Source organism: Colletotrichum jinshuiense, chromosome 3 (assembly GCF_051148585.1).
Source record: "Colletotrichum jinshuiense chromosome 3, complete sequence".
Classification (NCBI taxonomy): domain Eukaryota; kingdom Fungi; phylum Ascomycota; class Sordariomycetes; order Glomerellales; family Glomerellaceae; genus Colletotrichum; species Colletotrichum jinshuiense.
The window spans coordinates 4,729,322-4,752,614 of NC_139310.1; the positions used below are offsets into that span (position 1 = coordinate 4,729,322).

The following is a 23,293-nucleotide window of genomic DNA, read 5'->3' on the forward strand; positions in this document are numbered from 1 at the left end:
ATTCAATCGACCAAAACGCATACGAACGACACTCTCGACGCTGGGCAGATGGGATGAAGTAGCCAGTGCGAAGATGCATGGCAAGGGGATCCTGGACAAGTATATGAAAGTCCCATACAATACACTTTTGGTTAACAAAATACCTTCCTTCGAAATGAAGGAGCTTTTTCGACGCTTCCGTTTCCCAGGCAGATGGTCGCAAGTCCAACAGGTGCCAAGTCGAGCTAACCGGGTTTCTTTTCTTTCCTGCAGGGCGGTGCAACGCCCGAGCGAGGATTCCCAGTCATGACTCGGCCTTGTTTTGTTAGTTGGGACCTCAAGTCTTGGCTGGGAATCTTGGCAATTAAACGTGATGAAATCGATTGGGGAGGCCTAGTGCTCCCAACCCAACCTGCATAGGGGGCCACGCAGACTTGGCGAAGCCGACGGGATGAATATATGGGCTGTTGCCGTGCCGTGGTGTTCACTCCGAGGTCTCTTTTCTCTCTCTACTAGCCAACTGTCAGTCTTGTTGCAAGACAGCGTCACTCTTTTCTCAAACAAAGTCACTCATTATAATATCAATTACTAGTCATTCTTTTACATCATGCATTTCAAGACCGTTGCTGCGTCGCTCCTCGTGGCTGGAGCGGCTGCCACCCCTTTCCGCCGCCAGACCTCGAACGAGACCTTCTGCGATGAAGACCTTCCCGTCACCAAGCCCAGCACCACCAAGGCTCATTTCCCTCCGTACCCCGTGAACACCACCATTCCCGGTGTTCCTTCCAACCCGGGCGGCTCCTACCCCGGCTCTCCCGCCCTGCCCGGAAACCCTTCCACCGGAGGCTCTAGCTCCGGTTCCGGCTCCAACTCTGGCTCTGGCTCCAACTCTGGCTCTGGCTCCAACTCTGGCTCTGGCTCCAACTCTGGCTCTGGCTCCAACTCTGGCTCTGGCTCCAACTCTGGCTCCGGTTCCAACTCTGGCTCCAGCTCTGGCTCCAGCTCCGGCTCCGGCTCCAACTCTGGTTCCAACTCTGGTTCCGGTTCCAACTCTGGTTCCGGTTCCAGCTCTGGCTCCAACTCTGGCAAGGGCTCCGATAAAGGTTCCAACTCTGGATCGGGTTCCAACTCCGGCTCCGGCTCTGACAAGGGCTCCGACAAGGGCTCCAACTCCGGCTCGGGTTCCAACTCCGGCTCGGGTTCCAACTCCGGCTCCGGCTCCGGCTCTGGTTCTGATAAGGGTTCCGACAAGGGATCTTACCCCGGAAAGCCTGGTTCGTGGCCCAGCAAGCCCTCGGCTGCCGTTTCCGTTCCGGCTGGCAACGTTCCTTCGTACCCGGGCAAGCCGACTGCTGGTTCTTCTTACGTCCCCTTCCCCCTGAACACCACCGTTCCCAGTGTTGTTCCTTCTTTTACCACTGTGCCCGGCGCCGCGCTTCCCACCGAGCCCATTGCTGTCCCGAGCACCACTGTCCCCGTTGGCAGCAACGACACGGCCACGGCATCTGGATCCAGCTCTGCTGCTCCCAGCTCCACGGCTCCGGCCACCACCATCCCCTACGGTGTTGCCATTACCAAGTGCACTGTCGAGGGTGACTTCGCTCTCACTTTCGATGACGGCCCGTTCACTTACACAAACCACGTCCTTGACCTCCTTGCTGAGGCTGGTGCCAAGGCCACTTTCTTCGTGAACGGCGAGAACTTTGGCAACATCAACAACTTCCAGGATGTTGTTAAGCGCATGATTGCCGATGGCCACCAGATTGGTTCCCACACCTACAGCCACCCCGACCTCGCCACCCTCGGCGATGCTGACATCATTCCCGAGATGACCTCGCTTGAGGATGCTCTCATCAACATCATCGGAAAATACCCCACTTACATGCGCCCTCCCTACTTCAGCTGGAACGACAACACCCTGTCGATCCTCAAGGCCCTCGAGTACCACGTCATCCACGCCGATGTTGACTCGTTCGATTACGCCAACAACAGCCCTCTCGGCAACCTTACTAGCGTCGGTATCTTCGAGGAGGGTGTTAACGCTGGTGGCTCTATCGCCCTGGCCCACGAGGTGAGTTAAACCAACTTATTACCAAGTAAATGAGCTGAACATGGCTGACAATTCAAAAGGTTCACCAAAACACTGCCGAATACCTCGTTCCCGAGTTCCTCCGCGTCATCAAGGAGAAGAACTTGAGGGCCGTCACCGTTGGTGAGTGCCTGGGTGACCCCGAGGCCAACTGGTACAAGACCAAGCGCACCTCGACTCCTACCGCTACCGCTTCCAGGATCGTCGTCACTATCACCAGCACCTCTACTCCCACTGGTGTGATTGGCCCTGACGGTGCTTGCGGTGGTACTGAGGGTTACGTTTGCGAGGCTGGAAACTGCTGCAGTGAGTACGGATTCTGCGGTTCTTCCCAGGCCTACTGCGGAACTGGTTGCCAGCCTCTCTTTGGTGTTTGCGGTGCCGCCGCTCCCGTTGCTTCCGGTGGCTCTGTCACCTCCAGTGCTCCTGCTGCTACCCCGACCTCCGTCGGCGGAGTCAGCCCCGACAGCTCCTGCGGTGGCACCAACGCCTACACCTGCCCTGGAACCACTTGCTGCAGTCAGTACGGCTTCTGCGGCGACACGACCGGCCACTGCGGTGCTGGCTGCCAGCCCCTGTTCGGCACCTGCACCTAAGATGCTTTGGCCAGAGAGGTTGCGTGTGTAAATAATTGGCGCGTCGGAATAATGTGGCTTGAGACAAGTTTTCTTACGTATATCCTGTAGATCTGTGTATAAAGTCAATATAGTATACCTTACTTCATTAGTCATGACCGCCAAGCCGACGCAATTCCACACATATCACCAAAGGATTCACGATGTTGTGAGAGATGTTCTACACAAAGACCTAATGTATCAGCACGTGGTGGGCTGAAACAACCTACTGCGGTGACCCGAACTATCAAAATGCCAAGGCCAACGGTTCACCTGAAGAAAGATTAAGGGCATGTACTACGTTAGCGGGCAAATCCTAATGGAAGTCCTTTCATCGTTTTCCCCGCTCGGACCAGCATACCAGTTCTATTATTAATTCAAACTAAAAAATCATTATGTCTGATTCCGATTTTTTTTTTTTTTTTTTTTTTTGCACCACAATCAGAGAGAGTAGCTTGTTGCCGCAAGAATCTGAACGGTATGCCGTATCTTGCGAGCCGTTCTGTGCCGGGTGTTTTGGGCGAATCGCTCAATTTTATCTAACTTCGATTTCACTTTGGTATAGCAACATTCCTTCACTGCGCATAGTTTAGCAAGCCCTGGAACTATACTGAGAAGATGATAGACTGCAAAGTATACCATTTCAAAACCTTAAATACTATTACTCAGACTTGGACCGGGTATGGCGATTTGGCTATGTTGCAGACAGGAACTGCAATGAAAGCTCTTGGGATTATGAACCGGTGGATTCCCCAGCGGCAGCTGAATCTATTAACGAATAGCTTATCAAGCAACAAACAGCCCAAATTACTTGATTTGATGAATAGTGACTACCGTTTGAAATCTGAAGTCGTTAATGCTATGTCCTTGCTCAAAACCTATCTATTAGTTATGCCCATGTGGCTCCAATTGAAGATTCACTGAAGGCTCTTGAAGCATGATTGAAAAGTATCCTTGCACAATATGAATCCTAGAGAGAAAATGAGACCAGAGAGATAATAGTTCCGGGGTTGTATCAGCTGTGGCGTCGAGGACCAGACCTGAAGTCGATCCCCGTTTTCATTGATTTCATAGTTCGTCGCAAACAACATCCGCATATGGGTTCACTAAGCTCAAATTTCAAGTAGACAAAAAGGCACAGTTTGCAATTGAGGCTTAATTGTTCCTTGCGGGTGCGTAGGAAAGCCTTTTGTCTGTGAAATTAGGTGGCCGTACACGTCTCTGTGTGCGACTCAACTTTACGGATTGGTTGCATGGTCATTGGTGTAGTATGTTTGCGATGTCGCATCACAACCCCTCAAGAGTGGAGTCTACGTTATCGATAGGTGGGTCGCATTTCAAGACAAGATTCGCGGGAAATGGTATCATCGGCCACTTTTTCGACTTTACAATATTGCAACAACAGCAGTCTGTGCCTCTCCTGAGCCCATAGCGACAACCGGCGGCTTAGACTGTACAACACTTCAAAATGGCGATACCGAGTGATGCTAATGGCGCCACCAATTTTGTTGCCTATCAGCAGAAGGGCACCAGTCGTCCCCGAATCGGTCATCTGGACCTGAACAACCAAACTATTCAACCGCTCAGTTTCGTCTCCGGGACGCCCATAGAGAACCTGTACCAGGTCATAGAGGGAAGAGCTCATGGGTTTATCGCTGCGGGACTGTCCGTACCTGTAAAGGATGTGAAACTACTCCCTCCTATTTCAGGCCGAGATGTCCTCGCTGTCGGCAAGAACTACATGGAGCATGCGAAGGAGTTTAACAGTTCGGGATACGACAGTTCTGATAAGGTGGACCTTCCCAGCCACCCTGTAATTTTCACCAAGCGTGCCACTTCTATCGTCGCCCACGGTGATGAAATCCAGCTTCACAAGGGCTTTACCGAGAGCGCTGATTACGAAGGCGAGATTGGCGTCATTATTGGTCAAGCCGGCTACCGTATCAGTGAGAAAGATGCGTGGGATTATGTTTGGGGTTATACCATCATCAACGACGTGACGGCTAGAGAAAGACAGCGAGACCACAAGCAGTTCTACATCGGCAAATCCCCAGACACCTTCTGCCCAATGGTAGGCATTGGATGCCAAACCTAGATCACTGACTCAAAGCTGATAATGGTGGATTAGGGTCCAATTGCTGTTCGAAAGCATGAATTACCAGATGCTGGACAATTCCTACGTCTCCAGACATATGTCAACGGCGAGCTACGCCAGGACGCCACAACCAAAGACCTGATATTTTCCATTCCCCACCTCGTCAGCACTCTCTCTGCGGGCCAGACTCTGCAGCCTGGTGATGTGATTGCTACTGGCACAGTAAGTTTCCTGAAGCCTTTTTAAACCAGGCTCCATGCTAACTACAAATCAAGCCCGCAGGCGTTGGGATCGGTCGAAGCCCTCCAGTCTTCCTAAAACCCGGCGACGAAGTTGCTGTCTCCGTCACCGGCCTGGGTACTCTGACAAACAAGGTTGCTGACAGTTCAACAAAGAACACTACGGAGGCCAGAGTCCGAGCAGAGTCTCTTGCTGCATTCCGGCTCACAAACGGAGAAAAGTCGCTCCAAGGCCAGGCTGGTCTAACACCTAATTACGAAGGTCTCCACGGAATGGGCTATCAACACACTGGCTCAAATAAAGACCCTGTTGTCTTCATACACGGAATCGGGGGTACCAAAGAATACTGGTCTCCCTTGATTTCGACGCTTTCTCTTGCAGAGTCGGCTTCTGTACATGTGTATGACTTCGAAGGACACGGTCTCACCCCAACGCACCCGCTTCAGTCGATCACCATTGATAGCTTAACTGCCGGACTGAAGAGCGTTTTGGATCTAGCTGAGGCTTCGCCCCAGTCCCCCGCAACTCTGATTGCTCACTCCTTGGGATGTCTCGTTGCCATGAACTTTGCTCTCCGCCACCCGGCGCTAGTCAAAAAGCTGGTTCTTCTAGGGCCGCCACCATCGCCCCTTTCAAAGTCTGCGGCAAATGCTTGGCAAGATACTGCAACCAGAGTGAGAAGCCAGGGTATGAGCGCTATCGTAGATGAAGTTGTGTCAAGCCAGCTTTCTGACCATACGAAGAAGACCAATCTTCTCGCGGTAGCTGCTGTGAGACTTAGCCTTCTTGGACAAGATCCTGAGGCATTTGCAAAAGCTTGTTCAGCTCTTGCCTTGTACACGGAACCTCTGGAAATAGAGAACTTACAGACTGAGACAGTTATCATCACAGGACAAGAGGATACAGTCTCGCCGTCTTCATTGATAGAGGAACTCGCCAACAAGATCGGAAACTCTCGACATATTGTTCTGCCTAATGTAGGCCATTGGCATGCTTTTGAGGATGTAGCGGGAGTTTCTCAGAGCTTAAATGGAGTTTTGTGAGCCTATTTGGTTAATGTTATCCATTCTGCCTTAAGGGAACAAAGACGACGCTGCTTCAAACGGCGCATCAATCAAAAAACTCAAGTCCTTAGTTGAATTTATTGACATAAAGTACATCTCCTTAAGGTTACAACGGATACGCTGATCTTATGCAGCGCTAGTCTTCAAATTCTAGTATAGTATTTACACCATGTGAAGTAAGTGTTGGATTACCCAGCCAGAATACGGGCAGGCGGTCAGGCCACGGGAAGCGGCAGCAGTCGGGCCCGGAGATTCTACCTCCGGGCCGCCAACGGCGATATCTTCAACAGCTACTGCTTCTGCTGGCTGCTTCTTTTTCTTCTTTCTACACATCTACAACTACAGAATACAGTACTAGTTTTGCTCTTCGATTGATCTTCCACCCGTACGGGTATCCTGTGATACCAACAGTAAGGCCGTGAGAGTCACAACAACCACAAATGTTACAATGGTTCTCAGGTTGCAGCATAGAATCATAGAATTCATAATCAGCCCCCCCCCCCCCCCCCCCTCTCCTCAAGAACAGGCCGATCAGGATGCTCTCTTTGTAGATTTTACAGTAAGCCGTAGTGCTTCCCACATAGTATGCATGCGCACTTTCTGTCCCTCGGTGAATTCATTGAAGCTGGTCAGTGATGGTTAGTGCCAATCAAAGTTACAAGAGGCTTCGAAAGCTTACCAAGAATCATTTGAATAGTCCATATAATTGTGGATTGGATCCAAGCCCGGCAGGTCTGGGCAAGAGTCTTTGCCGACGGGGCATCCAATCGTGTCTATATTCGTTGTCGGTGTGTCGTCGACATAATCTCCGACCCCCTCACAACTGTACCCTTCAAAGACATGCCAAAGCCCAAACCAATGTCCCACCTCGTGGATAGTAGTGTAGCCAAGATTAACTTTCTCGAAAGGACCCCCAGGAAGGCTGTCAGCGTTGATATTACAACCATCCTCGCGGAAGACGTCGTCATCGAAGCTACGAGTCACGTTGTCCCGAGGAACGTTGCAACTACCCCAAAATTCTTCGGCCATATCGGTATCTGAATACGTTCAATATTAATACTGTCCATAAGCTCGGCTTTTTCGGAATGGCACCTACAGAAATAGACATTAAGATTATCGTAACCCCCCTTTCTGGTCTTGGTAAGCCATTCTTTTTTGGCCGCAATTTGCTCTCGGGTCAGTGGCCACTGTCCAGTTGCGAGGAAGTCATCGACAGTCCGCGAGGCAATGGTCCTGTCCCATTGGATGTTGATGTCATATTTTGCGTACACATCCTGAAGTACCACGAACTGCTTGTTGATCGAGTCGTCCGAGATTGAATCCCGCTTGTTTTCCGAGCTGACAGTGTGGAAGTGCACGTTGACGTCGATTGTGGGTAGGGCACTGCTCGTTTTGTTACTACTGCGGGCGCGTAGCTTGATGGCGTTCTCCTTAGACTTCAACTCGGAGACAGTCTTTGCGAAGCTATCCGGGACATGAGCGGTGCCACACCGACCGAGGGTTCGATTCTGTGCATGGACGGAAGGCTGCGCCCCAGCAGCTAGGGCTGCGAATAGAATGATGTTTAGGAGCATTACGTATAATGATTGGCGAGAAAACCAAAGATTAGAATGGGTGCGGCTTCGACAAAATTGTGTTCCAAAGCTCTCTTAAGTTTAACCGAGAACCTCAAGACGTAGTGTGTTACCACTCGCGGTCTTTTCTTTGTCCGTTTTGATATTTCAATACCCCTGTTTACCGGTGGGAGTGCTCAAGGCTGTGGCTCGTACTGGCATTGCTCAACATTTCAACCTCCCTAGTTGCCGGTGGGATTATTCAAGGCTATGCTCATATTTGTATCTCTAATTGGCTGGTATATCGTATTGAACCCACTATATTGGTCTAGTACTCCATGTGACCTATCACAGCTGAATGGCTTCTTTTGGAAGGCGCAATTCACGGAGACAAGTGGAGATGCCCAGGGTTAAACCAGGAAAGATGAATATCAGTGTTGAGAAGAAGACTATATTAGTCCTTTAGAACCATGGGTCAAGTTCTGACATGGACAGTAGAAAGCTATCAGGGCGTCTTTTAAGGTTCAAAACTGCTAGGCAGAAGCAGTGTGACTCGAGTTCATAGCATGGTCTCCAGGCAAGGTTGTTTTTGTGCATTCGTTTCAAATAAAAACAACCAAGCACGATAGCTTTTGAGATCATGGGGCAGACTAGTTCAAGTACAATATGGTATGGCTAATACGTCGATAATTTACAAAGGCATGGCTGGCTGCACGCCCAAACCTTCATGGCAATGCGGTAGGGTAGCGCCCAGAGTGCTAACTCAACACCATATGAGCGGTTCTCATGTTAGAAATTAAAGCAGGGTCTACATACTCAAATAAAACCGGGAAGATCATCCGATCTTTCAATGAGATGGATGGGATGAACTTAGCGGCATGGGCCGTATATAAGTGTTGGAATCACAGGGTGTCTGTTGTATACAACAGGACTGCCCGTATGGGCTGGAGCTCGCCGAATATCAATATGGTATATTCGGAAGCTGTAAATCGGTATATCGAAGGGAAAGTAGAAGGTTGGCAGCAGCAGCAGCGGAAGTGTAGATATAGCTGTTGGCAGCCCGGAGACGTAACCTCCGGGCTCCGCTGCTGCGGCCGCTGCCGCGGCCGGCGGCCGGCAGCTGCTGCTGACCGCCTGCCCGTATTCTGGTCACGTAATCCAACAATAAGTAAGCTCTTGGCTCCAGCCCATGCCGCAGAAGCGATGGTGGGGTGACGGAGCAAGCGCAAACGTAATATTTTCACGAAGTATGTCAAAGAAAGAATATGCGGAGACTTTAAGCGGCTGTAATACGGATGATCTTCAGAATGATGCCAATGTTAAGTGGATTCTTGTGCCCATAGTCATGCAGGTCATCCTTGTTCATCATAATGCTTGAATGATTGCTTTTGGGACTGCAAAGAAGCTGCCTAGGCTTACTGTATCGACACCTCTGGCTAATTATCGGATCAGACATTGTTCTCAGCAAACTTACCGTATATATGTGTTTTCACTTTGTCCAGTTGCTTCGCAGCCTCTTGGGCCAACTCGTCGGTTGAGCTTACCAAGGTGCAAATAATCAAGACGCAGTATTGCGCGCCAATATGAAGCACTGCATATCTTGGATCTTAGTTGCATGCGAAATTATGTTGCCTAAAGACAATACTGCGCGCAGTTTCGGCCCATCACATTTCCCATGCAGAGGGCAGGTGTTATATTTTCGCGTTGAATTGTCGTGGCCAGATATTTAAGCAGGGGCCGATTTGACTTACCAACTTGCTTTCTCATCTCTCTGTCCCTTGGCAACCACAACAACCTACATGACAGCAGCCAAACCTATCAATCGCCCGTCATTACCGGTCTGGCTCTTATGGGAGTCGACGCCGGGCCATGCGCTGCTACAATGACCTCTTCGGCTCCAACCACGACCACTTCCTCTTGCACTCCGCCCGACGCTATGTGTGGAATCGAGACTAAATGGCTCGTTGGCTATTTTGGATCCAAGAACGCCTGTTCAACCCCGTCAGTGTTTGGACTCTTGCTGCATAGCCCCGTAGCTGGGGGGAATGCAAATCGTTTACCTTATCAGACTCTGGTACGTGCAATACCGCCAACAAACGCGCCGTAAAAGTCACCCGGGCAAAAGCAGTAAGCGACATGTGGACTTCGGAAAAAGAGTGCTTGGAGTGTGGAGAGATATCCTCCGGTACTATCCCTACTACAACAACCTCTGCCACAACCTCCACCGCTTCATGGCTTTCACCCACCGCCAAGTATGAAATCGAAGCAACATGGGAAGGGAGAAAAGACCTTAAACCTTGGGGGAGCACACTCAAGTTATCGTATGTCGATGATGGCCCATTGACGTGTTGGAAAATTTGCACCAATGCCCGCAGGCCGCCGCGTTGCAGGTCCTTTACCTGGGAGCCGAGCACAGGAGAATGCATCTTCTACAACTTCTCCACGGGCACCTCCCATGAAATCACGCCAGAGAACGGGGTCTGGAAATGGGACCTGGAATGCTGAAATGCCGAACGTGTGGCGTTACTGGATATTCGTGACTTGAAAACTGTCGTTTCAACCGAGCCAAGTGTCATTGATATGCAACGAACAACTAAGAAAGGGGGGGGGATCATACGGAATACCAAGAGAAGAGAAAGTCCTACGATGCCAAGGTCTAAAAGTATTACAATAATAGAAGGTTTTGTAGCTTGGCCATGTGAAACCTCGTTTGTGTTGTGTAAGCTGACTTTGAACCAAAATACCGGTGAATGGGATAATTCACCGAAACCATCTGCTTCGACGACATTCACTCTCTAGGCCTGCCTAATTGACAATATGCGACTCCATAGTTTGTCAGTATTGGCAAAAGGCCTTTTGCAAAATAAATGAAACATTACTAAAGCCCTGGGTTCAGAAGCACGGTAAAGCTGGCAAAGGTAGCCGCGTTGATTGGGAACCAGGTGGTCCTTATGTTCCCCCCCCCCCCCCCCTGCTATCTCCGCCTACATCCACGCCAGTATTGTTGCCTGTAAACAGCGGTGAGGGCATGCATACCCCTCAGCAATGGTGCAACCTCCCGCATGCTTATCTGAGCCCAGTACATGTGCCGTTGCTGTTGCGTAAAATCTCCGTCCATACGTTCCCTAGCTACCTGCTTCGAAGCACATGTGTCATTCCAAACGCTTGCGATATCTTCACAACCAGCCGTGGGCGAGGCAATTGCTATCAAATTCCGAGTCTCCACTAACTGTATCAAGTTTCAAGCCATAATACCGGTCTATAAACTATTACATAGGCGTGTTAATAAAGGTAATAACCGAAGTTGCTGTTACGAGATTGGGGCATGGTTACTCCGAGTAATGTGCTGTTAGTACCGCATATACTGTCTCCCGTGGAGTGATAGATTCCTCGAAACTTTACTAGTAAAACAAGGCTCACCTATCAATTATAAAGATCTGTAGCCTATTATATTGCTCCTACTTCCTTCTTTCTAGATTCAGCACCTTCTACCCCGGGGGAGGGGGGTGATCATAGCCTGCCTCCAGGCTGCCGTACGACTGTCAAGCACGCAATCCAGACGCATATTGAATCAAGGGGCGCCCGCTGTGTACTTATATTCCCTCCACTCACAGTCCCTCTGTTAATGATTTCCGCTCATTGATCCTCGCGAGTTCGTCGCAATGGACGGGAATTCTGGAGTCCAACCCCGCGAGGTTAAGCCGACACGACAATCTAAGAGTGGTTCTGGTTTTGCCATAACTGCCAATGACGCAAAACATCCAAACAAGCCCGCCGAGGAGAACAAGAAGGGCCGGGATGAGAACGACGCCACTTTGCCAAGCACAACCAAGGCAGGTGCAGCTGCGCACGGCAACCGCGATGCGGAAAGAGATGTTAGGGACGATTACTTGGTGAGTTTCGGCTTTTTGCTCGTGAGTTCCAGGCAGTTACTAACTCGAGGAAGGTAACGTGGCAGGACGAGGCGACGGACCCGGGAAACCCAAAGAACTGGGCCATGAGGAGGAAGGCGAAAGCAGTGTTCGGGATGTCCCTCTTCGTCTTCATCAGTCTCTTCGCCGTGAGCCTGGTCGCGCCGACGCTGCCCGCCATCTCCTCGGATCTGCACATCGAGCAGCCGGCGGTGCAGGAGATGGTGCTGTCTGTCTTCCTCCTGGGGTTTGCCGTCGGGCCCCTGATTGCGAGCCCTCTCTCGGAGACGTTCGGGCGCATGAGGGTGATACAGTCCTGGAACCTGCTGTACACCATCTTCAACGCCGTATGCGGCGCGTCGCAATCCAAAGAAGCCATCATTGCGTTGCGCTTCGTCTCTGGGTTGTTCGCCAGTGCTACGTTGGGAGTGAGTCGCGTCGCCAAATCACTGACATGATCGTATACTAATGGCCTAAAGATTGGAGGCGGAACCATCAGCGACTTGTTCCGGCCCAGGGAGCGCGGAAAAGGAATCGCTATATACAGCTGGTGCTCGGTAGCAGGTCCACTCTTCGGCGTCATCCTCGGCGGCTTCATCGCCAAGTACACTACTTGGCGATGGGCCTTCTTCTCGACTTCCATTCTCAGCGCCTGCATACAGTTGATCGGTCTCTACCTACTGGAGGAGACATACCCGCCCTTGTTACTCCGCCGGAGAAAGTGGGCAATCATCAAGGAGACGGGCAACACGAGGTACCATACGCACTACGACCATCTCGACAACGTAACGGTTCGAGTGCTTTCCCAAAACTTGGCTCGGCCGTTCAAGCTCTTAGCGACACAGCCTATTATTCAAGTCATGGCTTTGTACAACGCCTTTCTATATGGCAATACTTACATCTTCTACGCAGACTTTGTTAGCCTCTGGACGGATCGGTATCATCAGAGCGTCCAGATTGCTGGCCTCAATTATATTTCCATAGCCATCAGTTCCGGCCTGGCCACGGCTATATACACCATGACCATCGATCGAATATACCGAGCCATGTCGAATCGGAACGGCGGGACAGGGAAGCCAGAGTTCCGGATCCCTGTCATGGCACCAGGCACTCTTCTCCTCGGGGGCGGCCTGTTTTGGTATGGCTGGTCAGCCGAGGCCGTCCTGCACTGGATCATGCCCAACGTCGGATGTGCTCTCTTTGTGGCTGGAGCAACGGTGTGCACGAGCTCGGTGAATGCATACATTGTCGACACGTACGGACAGTACTCAGCTAGTGCTATAGCAGCCATATCTATTCTCAGGTGTTTAGCTGGGTTTGCTTTCCCATTGTTTGCCCCCTATATGTTTGTCTCACTGCACTGATAATGCGGCTATAGCTAAAAGACTCAACAGGTACGACCGACTCGGTTATGGCTGGGCCGCTACCGTGCTTGGCTTTGTCGCGCTGGGTATCGGGCTCCCAGCGGTTGGGCTACTATGGCAGTTTGGCTCGCACCTAAGGCAGAGGAGTCCGTACTCAAATGTCGAGAAAGCCCCCAGCACCAGGTAGGTTGAGCGGCCTTAGATTCAATGGCACATGCTAAGATTTGGAAGTGGGGTATTTCAATAGGCTTGAGAAACGGTGGTTCAGCTAGGTGTCGCTTGAAAGTTTAAGCAACCATGGTCCGGCTTGTATCATGACGTGAGCGAGAATGCATGTACCTCTTCCAGTTCACAGGATCTCGGAATTCAAAATGGCCAACCGAGCTATTTTTGAAATATTACTGCCATGGCAATACTCCCAACATGGTATGTGGCCATTGGTATTGCGCGGGCTAGTCACCAGCGAAAGGCCGGGGTGCATAGTAGTCGAGCATCATCAAGAGGGATTGGGAAAATCTATGCAACTCTGGATTATCATAGATGGAAGGGATGATATATATGGTGTAATCAACGTTGTTTGGGTATAGGTGGATGGTGGAGAGACTGACTGCAGCCAAAAAATGTAGGTGAGCTTTAATGTTCAGGTTGGAGCCAAGGTGAAAGATGCCTGACGATATTGAATGATCATAACTTTGCATCATCCGAGGATGCCTTGTCCCCTGTCTCCTTAGAAGGTGGTGTCGCCTCCTTCTTCTCTGTTGACGGAACATCTTGTGTCGCAGTGGACGTTGAATGTAGTTGGGTTCTGGAGCTTGATGTCTCCTTAGAGGCAACCGTCTCCTGCTTGTTGTTGGAGGGCGTAGGATCCCCGCCAACATCCGGGTCGGAACTACCCTCATACCGAGAGACCCCGGTGAGTAGACCTTCGTTCTTTGGGTCCTCAACCTTCTTCTCGGCCACGGGAGCTTTCGGGTCGAAGATAATGGCGACCTCGTCGAGCGGGGTGGCGGCGCCCTGTGCCGCAAGCTGGATCTTCTTCTTCGCCTCAATGCGGAAGTCGACCGCGTCCTTGGGAGCTCCTTCGGATCCGTTGACTGTCCTGCCTTCGCGGCCCCGGTCGTCTCTGATGTCAGTGCCGATTTCTTGGTCCTGGCCCTGGATTGCCTTGGCCATTCTGGAAACGACACCTTTGGGAATGCTCTTCTGTGCGTCCTCGGTGTCGCTTCCACTATCCTGTCGCAATGGGAAACCAACAGCTTCTGGCTCCTCTGCAAGCTTCTGGGCAGGTTCCTTGTCGTCGTCCAGCTTCAGTGCGGTGTCGACACCTTCGGTGACCTTGCGGATCTCCTCCTCAAGATCAAGCTCACCGTCGTCCGCTGCCGAAGCAAGCTGCCGCTCAGCCTCCTTCTCACCGACAACGCTGCGCCATAGTTCCTCAAGCTCATCGGCCCATCCGAGCAAAGTGGCAAGCTTACGGACTCCAGCGTCACAAGCACCCAACTCGACAACGTCATCAGCTCTGCGACCCATTTGTCCCACGCGTTCTCTGTTCAGAAGCAGGCGGGGAATTCCAGACCGAGATGCTTCAGCTAGGCCTGCAAAAGGGTAGACAGAAAGACTGGTGCCGAGAACGATGATCAGGTCCGCCATGGTGGGTAGATGAGTGTTGTTGCGGAAAGTTTCAGGTAGAGCCTCGCCAAAGAACACAATGTCAGGCTTGACGAGCCCACCGCATGCATCGCAGTTGGGGACAATCTCGGACTGGATATGCTCTTCCATTCGATCGGGGGGGAACGGCGCGGCGCACTCGATGCAGCGCTGGGTGGCAAAACTACCGTGCGCCTCAATGATCTTGTCGTCCGGCACGCCAGCTCGTCTCTCCAGGCAGTCAATGTTCTGTGTGAAGTTCATTTGCAGAAGGCCCTTCTTGGCAAGCAATGCGATGAAGACGTGTGAGACGGTGGGGTAGAATTTGCCGGGGTAGAGCTCCTTGGCGAGGTAATAGAACGGCTCGGGGTGCTTGCGGAAGTAAGATATATCGAAGACGGCCTCGGCATAGGGAAGATTGAGGCGCGCGAGGTTGGCGTAGAGACCTGTTCCAGGGGATCTGAAATCGGGAACTGTGGGTTTGTTAGATGGGTTCCGCCACATGTGAGGTACGAAAGGGCAGGTTATGTCTCGGGGTGGACGTACTGCCAGCGGCGGTCGAGATGCCGGCACCAGTCATTACGGCAATCTTCTTGACATCGCCGGACTTGATGTAGTCGGCGATGGCGCCCAGGGTACGCGACTCCAAAGTCTTGGGCTGGACGCTGTCGTCCAGCATCGTGGACTCTTCGTTACCCATCTTCTTGCGCGACCGGTTCGAGTTGGGCCGGCCCTTGGGGTGTTTGTCGCGGCGTCGGCGGCCTATGATGGGCGAGTTTGGTGAGGGTCGGTGTGAGAGAGAAAAATGAAACAATACTGGGTTTCGTCTCCCGTACCGATCGGAGTTCGTAGAGTATTTGAGAGCGACGTTCGAATATCGGTGCCTTGGAGGATTCAGGGAGGAGGGGAGAAGTGGAGGAATGCAGAGGCAGCTGTCCGTCCGCCTTGCCTCGCAAAAAAGTCGTTGGGTCGCTTCAATGTTACATCATGTGGTGACCCCACCCCCACCATCAGCGCGTGGGAGCTCTTATCGTTATCCGAAGTGCCCTGAGGTGGCGGTCTGGGACCGGGAATAATCACTATGGGCTTGTGCGGCGGGCCGAGATCTGAGAATTCGGTCAGCAAATGACCATTTGGACAATACGGATACCGCGACCTCCTTTCTGTCAGCCAAAAACTTAACCCCACAGCAGTCGTGCCCAAATGCCAGCGGAAAGAGCGCACAATTTCAAGCCGTTGTTTCTTGTTGTATGAAATGTCAATCCCTCTAGCTTTGCCACCCTCCAATCCATGGCAAGAGGAGCCTGTGACATTACACCCAACTGCTATGCTGCTTCCCTTGTCAGATAAAACAAAGTCATCAGTCGCAAATCGTTTTTATTTATTTATCGGACAGCCGAATGCATGATGATCTATTCTGGCTCCTTTTGCCCTGTCTCTATTGTACCATTTTATATGTTGTCTTGCGATGCAAATTTAGCAGATTACTGCCCCAGACTCACAAACTGACACCGGCAGAGATGTTGGGGCCACTCTTATGATCATGCGCTTGCATGTGGAGTTGGACAATGTCCCGACGACTCCAGATCCTGCACTAAATACCCCCAAGCCATGATGCTGTGATATAAGTTGGTCTGCACCATCCGTCTTACTACAAATGAAAATCAAACAAGCTTTTCTCCAGGCAAACGGTACAGGAATACAATGAGAGTGCCCCCAATAGCCATAACGGACGCCGCCATGTACGGCAATCCAACCCATACCCCACCTGCTTCGCCTCCGGCTCTCAACAGAGCCGAAATCACTGGCGCAGAAACCAGCAGACTCACCTGCTCAACCCAGGCAATGGCTGTGTTGAGCGTGCCAATCGTATGCGGCTCGACAACAGCATTGAGCACCGCTCGGCAAATGTTTGTGTAACAACAACCCATTGAGAAGATGACGAGAGCTAGCCATGTGTCAGCAGACGGGCCTGGGGGCATGTGCGAGGGGGGAAACATACCCATAATCAAAAACCAGGGCGCGAACGCGATGGCAACCATGAAGCAACCGATAGCCAGTAGGACACCAGCCATTCGGGTGAGCCACAGGTCGCGGATTAGGGGGTGCACGCCTGTCCGTTTGGTAATAAGCCAGCTAAGTCCTGGCAGAACGACGAGCAGCATCGTTATGTTTGTGGCTGTCGAGACAGTTCCGAGAAGTGTCGACTATGCATAGCAATCAGCATACGCCCTGCCGTACATCACCAACTATTGGGAGATCGAATGCCTACCTTCGCCCAAGACCAACCAAACAGGTTGTGGACATACTGCGTCATGATTTCATTCTTTGCATACTTCACAATGACGGTCAAGTTGAACCCAAGCACCAGGGCAAGCACGCTTTTCGACTTGACGAGGAAGGTGTAGACATGGGTCATGTCGTTCTTCACGGCAAATACTATTTGCTCCCTCAGCGTGCGCTTTGCTTTCGAGCCGTCTTCGGACCGATGGAGCATTTGCTCGACTTCTTGGTCGGCGGCTCGGCGCAGCTCGAGCGTCTCCGGGATGAAGGGTGGAATGCACGTTCCAATGACAAGGATAATCATGCTGAGGGTAAGAGGAAGCCATGGGCTCTTGCTCAGCAGGGCAGCGCTAAGTGGAACCACGACGAGCTCACCGCCAAGGGCGATGGCTCCAATTTTGTAGTAAACCGCAGTCCTACTCGATGTCAGTCGCCAAGCTTCCATACCGCGGCGCATGGGGGAGTCTTACAAGTTGGATACGGGGACAACGTCTGAGATCATGGTCCAGACCATGGCTTGCACCATTCCTCCGCCTCCTCCGATGAATTGGAAAATAGATCCAAACCACATGGTCCAGAGAGGCAAGACGTCGGGCCACAGAACTGCTACTTGTCAACAAAATGATAGTCAACTCTTACCGACCAGAACTCACGCGGTTGCATCAACCAAAATATTTCCAAAGTGATGCCCAACATGGCTAGGGATAAAACTGGACGGCGGCCGTACTTGTCGGCTATGATTCCATAAGGAATAGCCGTAAGGAGAGCTGCAAACAAACATCAGAAGGGAGCTCCTCTTGCCATTAGTTTTGTTGCCCAGGACTTACGAGCTACGCAATCAAAAGCACCATTCCAGCCCCTGATCATTGCCAATTCACCCTGCACCTCTGGACTCTTGCATATATCGTCATCCACACCTGAGAAAACGTGGTCGGGGTAGCGCTTGCGGCAGATGATTTCCTCCATGAGCTGGTAGCACGGCGGCGCCTGAAGGAACACGCCAACTTCGATAATGACAATGAACGTCATTGCCAAGCCGATGACCTTTAACTGATAACTCCTACTAGGGGCAACTTTCGGAGGCAGATCGTGAGCCAGAAGTGGCGTCTCCTCCACAGGCCGGCGCTCCACATCGCTGTCGTCGTCAGCGAAGTTCGCAGACGCCATTTTTGAAGAATTTGCTGTCAAGACCAGAGAGACCGACTAGACAGACGTGCATTAATGGTAAGCAAGAATCATGTCAAACAAAGAAAGAAACAGGTGCGATGATGAGAGGCTCGCCGGAAATTATATGCCAGAGTCTGGAATATCCCCATGCACATTAGGTGTGGCGTAGCCTCTGCCCATCCCTGTCCGGGAGAGGAAGGTTGATAAGATGGGAGGAGTTGAGTCGCCAACCATCCGAGGTCCTCCAGGATACGAAGGATTCAGACCCCTGGTAAACGACCAACGAACTGGCCAATCCTTGTGAGGACCCTGGACCCAGAGCTAATGCGAGTCAAACCGTAAGATGGACTCTGTATCCGTAAAGCAGTGTACATAGTACACGTGTATGCCCAATAAGGATACCCCATTCCATGACACGAAAGATCAGCTTATCGCCCTGTCGTAAAAGTGCGCCAGTGCAGCAGGGCGCCGAATGCCCGGGTGCATGCAACGTCAGACGCTTCGTCCTCCAATGTCGTGTGCCTTGACGACGCATACCGCGTTTTCGACACCGACGAAAGTTATTACGTCACCATCGCGACTCTGCATGCGGTTTACATAGTTGTCTTCGTCCCAAATGATCGAACTCAGCACTTTACTCTTTCGGCAAGTGCTCGATGGCAGGTTCGTCCCAAACATCTGATTGGAAATCAATCAACATCCTCGCCATCATGGTTTTCAGCGATTCATTAAGACAAGGGGTCCCTTGGAGATTCCCAGCGTTGGGGCGCCGGGCCAAAGCTTAACCAAGACTAACGCGGTTCTGGCGGTGACGCGGCCGGCATCCATCGTAGTAAGACGTCAAATAATGTTCCCATCTCGAATCGAATTCGAGGTCGATGTCTGCATTGGAACAAAAATTCTGGCAAGAGAGCCTTGGCTTGTCTTCTCAAGGGGACCTTAGCGAGAAGCAGCTTGCTTCGTTAAGCGCCCATATCTTCGCTGACAGTGCATTGCTCTTCGAGGGTCTTTCCTGGAAAAGGTGACGCAGTTCAGGGAGAGTCAAAGAGGATTTGGGGGCTTCAGCACCCAGTAACAGCAACAGGGCTTTAAGGGTGTTTGCTGACTAAGCACACGAACGTGGGGTCTGGATCCTGCTGTCTGTAACGGAAGCAGCTGTAATACCTGTGACGGAGCTACCCCGCCAGACCATCACAGCCCACGTTCTCCAACTCACTTCACATTTAACACACCGGGAGCCCAATCGGAGGCGTCACTCAGCACTACAATGTCTGCCAAAGTAACCTCCACTAGCTCGCTGGTCAGTCATTAACAACTGCAATGTTACAGTTACCCAGCAACTGATTTTACTCTCGAATAGGCCGAAGGCGAGGCCCGCTGGATCAAGCTCGTCAAGATCGACTATAACGACCAGGACGGCAAGGCCCGCACCTGGGAATCCGCAGAACGTCGCACGCGTCCAAAGAACGGTGAAATTGATGGTGTCGGAATTGTCGCCATCCTGGAGAAGCCCACAGGCCCCGAAATCATTCTACAGAAGCAATACCGCCCGCCAATTGATAAGGTTACGATCGAGGTACCCGCAGGCCTCGTCGACGAGGGGGAGACGGCAGAGCAGGCTGCAGTGCGAGAGCTCAGGGAGGAGACTGGATACATTGGCAAGGTGTCTGAGACAACACCGATCATGTTCAATGGTGAGGCCCGCATCTGTGCATACGAAATTTGTTGCTTCCCGAATCTTGAGCTAAATTACTGGAAATCACCCAGACCCCGGCTTCTGCAACACGAACCTCCGCATGGTTCACGTCACAATCGACACCTCCCTCCCCGAAAATCAGAACCCAAAGGCAGAACTGGAGGAAGGCGAGTTTATCGAGGTCTTCACTGTGCCCCTGGCCAACTTCTGGTCCGAGTGCGTCCGTCTCGAAGCAGAGGGCTACGCGATTGACGCCCGGGTTGGAACGATAGCCGAGGGCATCGAGCTAGCCAAGAAATTCAAGCTATAATACCGTTTTTATTCCCCTTCTCCAGAAGGCCATTTCATCCAAGTCATAGCTTACCCTCTCGCCGGAGTCCCTCCCACAAAGCTAGTGCCCCGAGACACTTGGCGTCCCGCGCGCCTTCCCGCCAGAGGTTTCTCATCGGGACAAGCTTCAGCGTAATCTTCTCGCCGTGGTCTCTCAACCCCGTCAGCTTGCCACTCCAATCTTTCAGTTGCTCGCGTGGGATTCTTCTCTCATGACTGTAAATCGTGATGAACTCGTCGCATCCACCTACCGAGGGGTACATGGCCTCGGCAAGCCCCTCGTCGGCTTCGTTTCCCTCAGAGCTTCCCGCGCCGGCCAGTTCGCTCAGGCACGTGAGTTTCGACTCGTGAATTTCTAAGCCCAGCTCCTCCTGGATCTCCTTTGCAGCCGCGCCGGCGAAGCTGCCGCTGTCGTCGACCATTCCCGCAGGCAGCTCCACGAACGAGAGGCTCCCGGCAGGTATGCGCGGCTGAACCGTAAGAACGACATACCTTTCGTCGCTTCCAGGGGGGGCGTCCTCAGGGATAAGCATCACAAGCATTGCGACGCTGGGTCCACGAAGGAAAACGCTGGCCGGAAGTCGCTCGCCTGCCTTGTTCGTCACCTCAGCCGTCACCTTGAGGAAGCCGACTCTGCCGGAGCCGAAGATGTCGAATGCCTGTACTGCAATGCCGCGCAGCTGATAAGGATCTGGATGAAATGGGTGGCTCTCTTTCTTAGCTTGAAAGCTTAGTGAGTTGTTTAGGCCTTTGACCCAGTTCTGGTGATCGCATCAGTGTCTGTTTGATTGGGTGTCGTAGATGGAAGTCTTTCGTCATACATTGAATGGCTTGAAGGCCAGGAGTTGATCTTCCGAGAGGCCATCAGGTAGTTTTACCTGGACGCCGCCATCTTTCAAGGTGATGGTGGTCATGGTTCGAATGGCACGAAGTAGGTAAGCCGATGGAGCGCGTGATCGCACAGTCGCTAATTGAAGGTGGGAAGTGTTTGGCCCCGTCCCAAGATCCAAGGCTCTTTTCCGTAGGCCAAGCGCAGCTGTCCTCATCTCTTTTGGGATGGAAACCTTGGGCACTTTGAAGTTGCGACCAACCTTGTAGTTCGCCTGGTGTTGATGTAAGTGAAGAGTTGACGTCAGACCAATGAGGTTTGGCGGGGCGGTTTCCAACAGGGCATCGAATCACTAATCGGATGCTTTGCTCACTAACCCGCGATGACCTGCGTCTCCCGGTCACATCTATACAAACGAAAACAATGCGCCACGAATACTCATCAACTGCAGTTTTGCTATGATGGTATTAATTGAAATGGGTTCAAATCGTTGACTATGCTTTTCCTGCCTAGATAATGTACATGGGTTTACCAAGAGCGCACAACCTTTCAGGCCTGCTCTTGCTATATTTTCCTAAACTCCCACAACTTTGTACACTCTCCAGTGCTAACAGTTGTTGTTCAGTCTGAATGCCAGTAAACGGAACAGATAATCCCGCTAAAAAATGCCCTTATCCCAGGAAGTTCTTCAAGTTTCCACCAATGTTCTTGAGATCCAACAAAAATGTGTCATGGCCGAAGAAACTCATTTCCTCACTCAACTCATAGTGCGCCACATTCCTGTTACCCGAGAGCTTCAGAGCCTCCGCGACTTCTCTCTGTTGCCAAGCCGGGAAAAGAATGTCGCTAGCCACACCGATCACGAGAGCCGGAGTGTCTCTCAAAGGCGCCAGACCAGCAATCAGGTCTTCAGGTGGTCTGGATGACACTTCCACAGGCTGATCCGAGGCGCCGGCGTTAGACTCGGGCTGCTCTTCGTAAGGAGTCTCCGGAAGAGTAAGGCTGCACGCTGCGTCGTTCCTTGTAGGTGAATCACCAGACTCGAGAAGCTTCTCGCGCTCCGCCCTTCGTGCGCCAGCGGCCACCTGGTTCTCGCGACCGAGATCGAAGAGATCCATCGCCTTGCTAACATACAACAAACTGTTGGGGTCGTACGTCAAGCAAAACTTCTCGCCAGCATGGTCCAGGTATGTCTCGATCAAGAAATCTGGGCACAGCGCCGGCGGCTTGCTTGGATCCGCCCTCCGTCTACCAAATCGCTGCTCCCATTCCGGTCCCGATCGGTATGTGACTGTCGCAATTTCTCGCGCGAGCTTCATGCCGGCATGCGGCGGTACTCTGCCGTAGTAGAACCCTCTGTTCCAGTTGGGATCCATCATCAGTACTTGTCGCTGCGTGTGGCGCATGGCGATGCTGTATGGATGGCTCCTAGCGCAGCCGCTGATGGACACAATCCTGCCAACTCGGTTGGGGAACAATACACCGGCAGCCAGTGACTGCATTCCGCCCATGCTGGAACCAACGCTGGCATACAGCTTATCCACACCGAGCCCGTCGAGCAAGCGGAACTGCGCGCGCACCATGTCCTCCATGGTGAGAATGGGAAACCTCGTCGCATATCGCTGCCCGTCGGCGGGGTCAATACTACTTGGCCCCGTTGATCCATAGCAACCCCCGATTACGTTTGTGCATATAACATGGTATTTGTTGGTATCTAGAGCCAGCCCCGGCCCGATAAACTTCTCCCACCAGCCAGGTTTCGGGTTGCTCTCGGTCGAGTGAGCGTGTGATGACGCGGATAGGCCGGTGTGCAGGAGAATGACGTTTGATTTATCGGCGTTTATTTCACCCCACGATTCGTATGCGACATCGAATTCGGGGAGAACGCCACCCCAGTCGAGGAGGAGAGGGTCTTTGCAGTGATATATCTCGGTTGCGCCAGCTGTGTAAGAGGGCTCGGGGCCGCTGGATTCGTACCTGGCTTCCAGGCTTGCTGATCGGTTTTCCAAAGCGTCCAGGCATGGGAATGCCATCGCCGGGTTAGACGCATCGCCGGGGCTATTAGAGGCCTTTCTGGCTGGCTTGGAGTGGAATCGACGGGCGCATTGTCGGTTGCCAAGAGGTGCCGTGGCGGCGACCGAGCTCCGAAACGCGGAAGGAGCTTGGATGCGAGGGGTCGGTGCGCGGACCTGGCGAAGCGCCGCCGAGGCAAGCTTTTGACACTTCATGGCAAAGATATTGGCAATTGGGGCTCTGAAGAAGTCAAAAACGACTTCCGAGGCCTCGCCGACAGAAATATCAACGCTTTTAGGCCGGTTTGTAAGCTGGAGAGCTCTGATGGCGACGGCCCAGTATCGGCTCTCGGCGGCTGGAAATGGTGTAATTTCACGTGATGATAAGAGATAATGCTATCGCGACGACAGGGTATATCC

The 23,293-nt window shown here is 52.1% G+C and overlaps 8 protein-coding genes across 8 annotated transcripts; 4 read left to right on the forward strand and 4 right to left on the reverse strand.

The window, feature by feature from the left end:
• Positions 1–586: 586 nt before the first annotated feature.
• Positions 587–2,664, forward strand: EsH8_III_001237 (chitin deacetylase; the record flags this gene model as incomplete). The annotated part of the gene is made up of 2 exons (XM_083262962.1): positions 587–2,050; positions 2,110–2,664. 2 exons carry the CDS (start codon positions 587–589, stop codon positions 2,662–2,664), a joined length of 2,019 nt encoding a protein of 672 aa, XP_083123449.1.
• A 1,486-nt stretch (positions 2,665–4,150) lies between these two features.
• EsH8_III_001238 (fumarylacetoacetate hydrolase family protein) lies at positions 4,151–5,095 on the forward strand (the record flags this gene model as incomplete). The annotated part of the gene is made up of 3 exons (XM_083262963.1): positions 4,151–4,753; positions 4,811–4,999; positions 5,060–5,095. The coding sequence occupies 3 exons, from the start codon at positions 4,151–4,153 to the stop codon at positions 5,093–5,095; spliced, it is 828 nt and encodes a 275-aa protein (XP_083123450.1).
• A 1,661-nt stretch (positions 5,096–6,756) lies between these two features.
• Positions 6,757–7,655, reverse strand: EsH8_III_001239 (zinc metalloprotease; the record flags this gene model as incomplete). Its single annotated transcript, XM_083262964.1, has 2 exons — positions 6,757–7,118; positions 7,178–7,655. 2 exons carry the CDS (start codon positions 7,653–7,655, stop codon positions 6,757–6,759), a joined length of 840 nt encoding a protein of 279 aa, XP_083123451.1.
• A 3,641-nt stretch (positions 7,656–11,296) lies between these two features.
• Positions 11,297–13,096, forward strand: EsH8_III_001240 (uncharacterized protein; the record flags this gene model as incomplete). Its single annotated transcript, XM_083262965.1, has 4 exons — positions 11,297–11,527; positions 11,593–11,973; positions 12,025–12,860; positions 12,940–13,096. The coding sequence occupies 4 exons, from the start codon at positions 11,297–11,299 to the stop codon at positions 13,094–13,096; spliced, it is 1,605 nt and encodes a 534-aa protein (XP_083123452.1).
• A 497-nt stretch (positions 13,097–13,593) lies between these two features.
• On the reverse strand, positions 13,594–18,006 carry EsH8_III_001241 (DHS-like NAD/FAD-binding domain-containing protein; the record flags this gene model as incomplete). Its single annotated transcript, XM_083262966.1, has 8 exons — positions 13,594–15,029; positions 15,103–15,289; positions 16,386–16,504; positions 16,559–16,763; positions 16,829–17,255; positions 17,310–17,442; positions 17,493–17,606; positions 17,667–18,006. The coding sequence occupies 8 exons, from the start codon at positions 18,004–18,006 to the stop codon at positions 13,594–13,596; spliced, it is 2,961 nt and encodes a 986-aa protein (XP_083123453.1).
• A 1,267-nt stretch (positions 18,007–19,273) lies between these two features.
• EsH8_III_001242 (NUDIX hydrolase domain-like protein) lies at positions 19,274–20,012 on the forward strand (the record flags this gene model as incomplete). The annotated part of the gene is made up of 3 exons (XM_083262967.1): positions 19,274–19,306; positions 19,367–19,700; positions 19,774–20,012. 3 exons carry the CDS (start codon positions 19,274–19,276, stop codon positions 20,010–20,012), a joined length of 606 nt encoding a protein of 201 aa, XP_083123454.1.
• Positions 20,013–20,055: 43 nt separating this feature from the next.
• Positions 20,056–20,946, reverse strand: EsH8_III_001243 (uncharacterized protein; the record flags this gene model as incomplete). The annotated part of the gene is made up of 2 exons (XM_083262968.1): positions 20,056–20,793; positions 20,854–20,946. The coding sequence occupies 2 exons, from the start codon at positions 20,944–20,946 to the stop codon at positions 20,056–20,058; spliced, it is 831 nt and encodes a 276-aa protein (XP_083123455.1).
• Positions 20,947–21,532: 586 nt separating this feature from the next.
• Positions 21,533–23,089, reverse strand: EsH8_III_001244 (Alpha/Beta hydrolase protein; the record flags this gene model as incomplete). The annotated part of the gene is made up of 1 exon (XM_083262969.1): positions 21,533–23,089. The coding sequence occupies one exon, from the start codon at positions 23,087–23,089 to the stop codon at positions 21,533–21,535; it is 1,557 nt and encodes a 518-aa protein (XP_083123456.1).
• Positions 23,090–23,293: the final 204 nt, after the last annotated feature.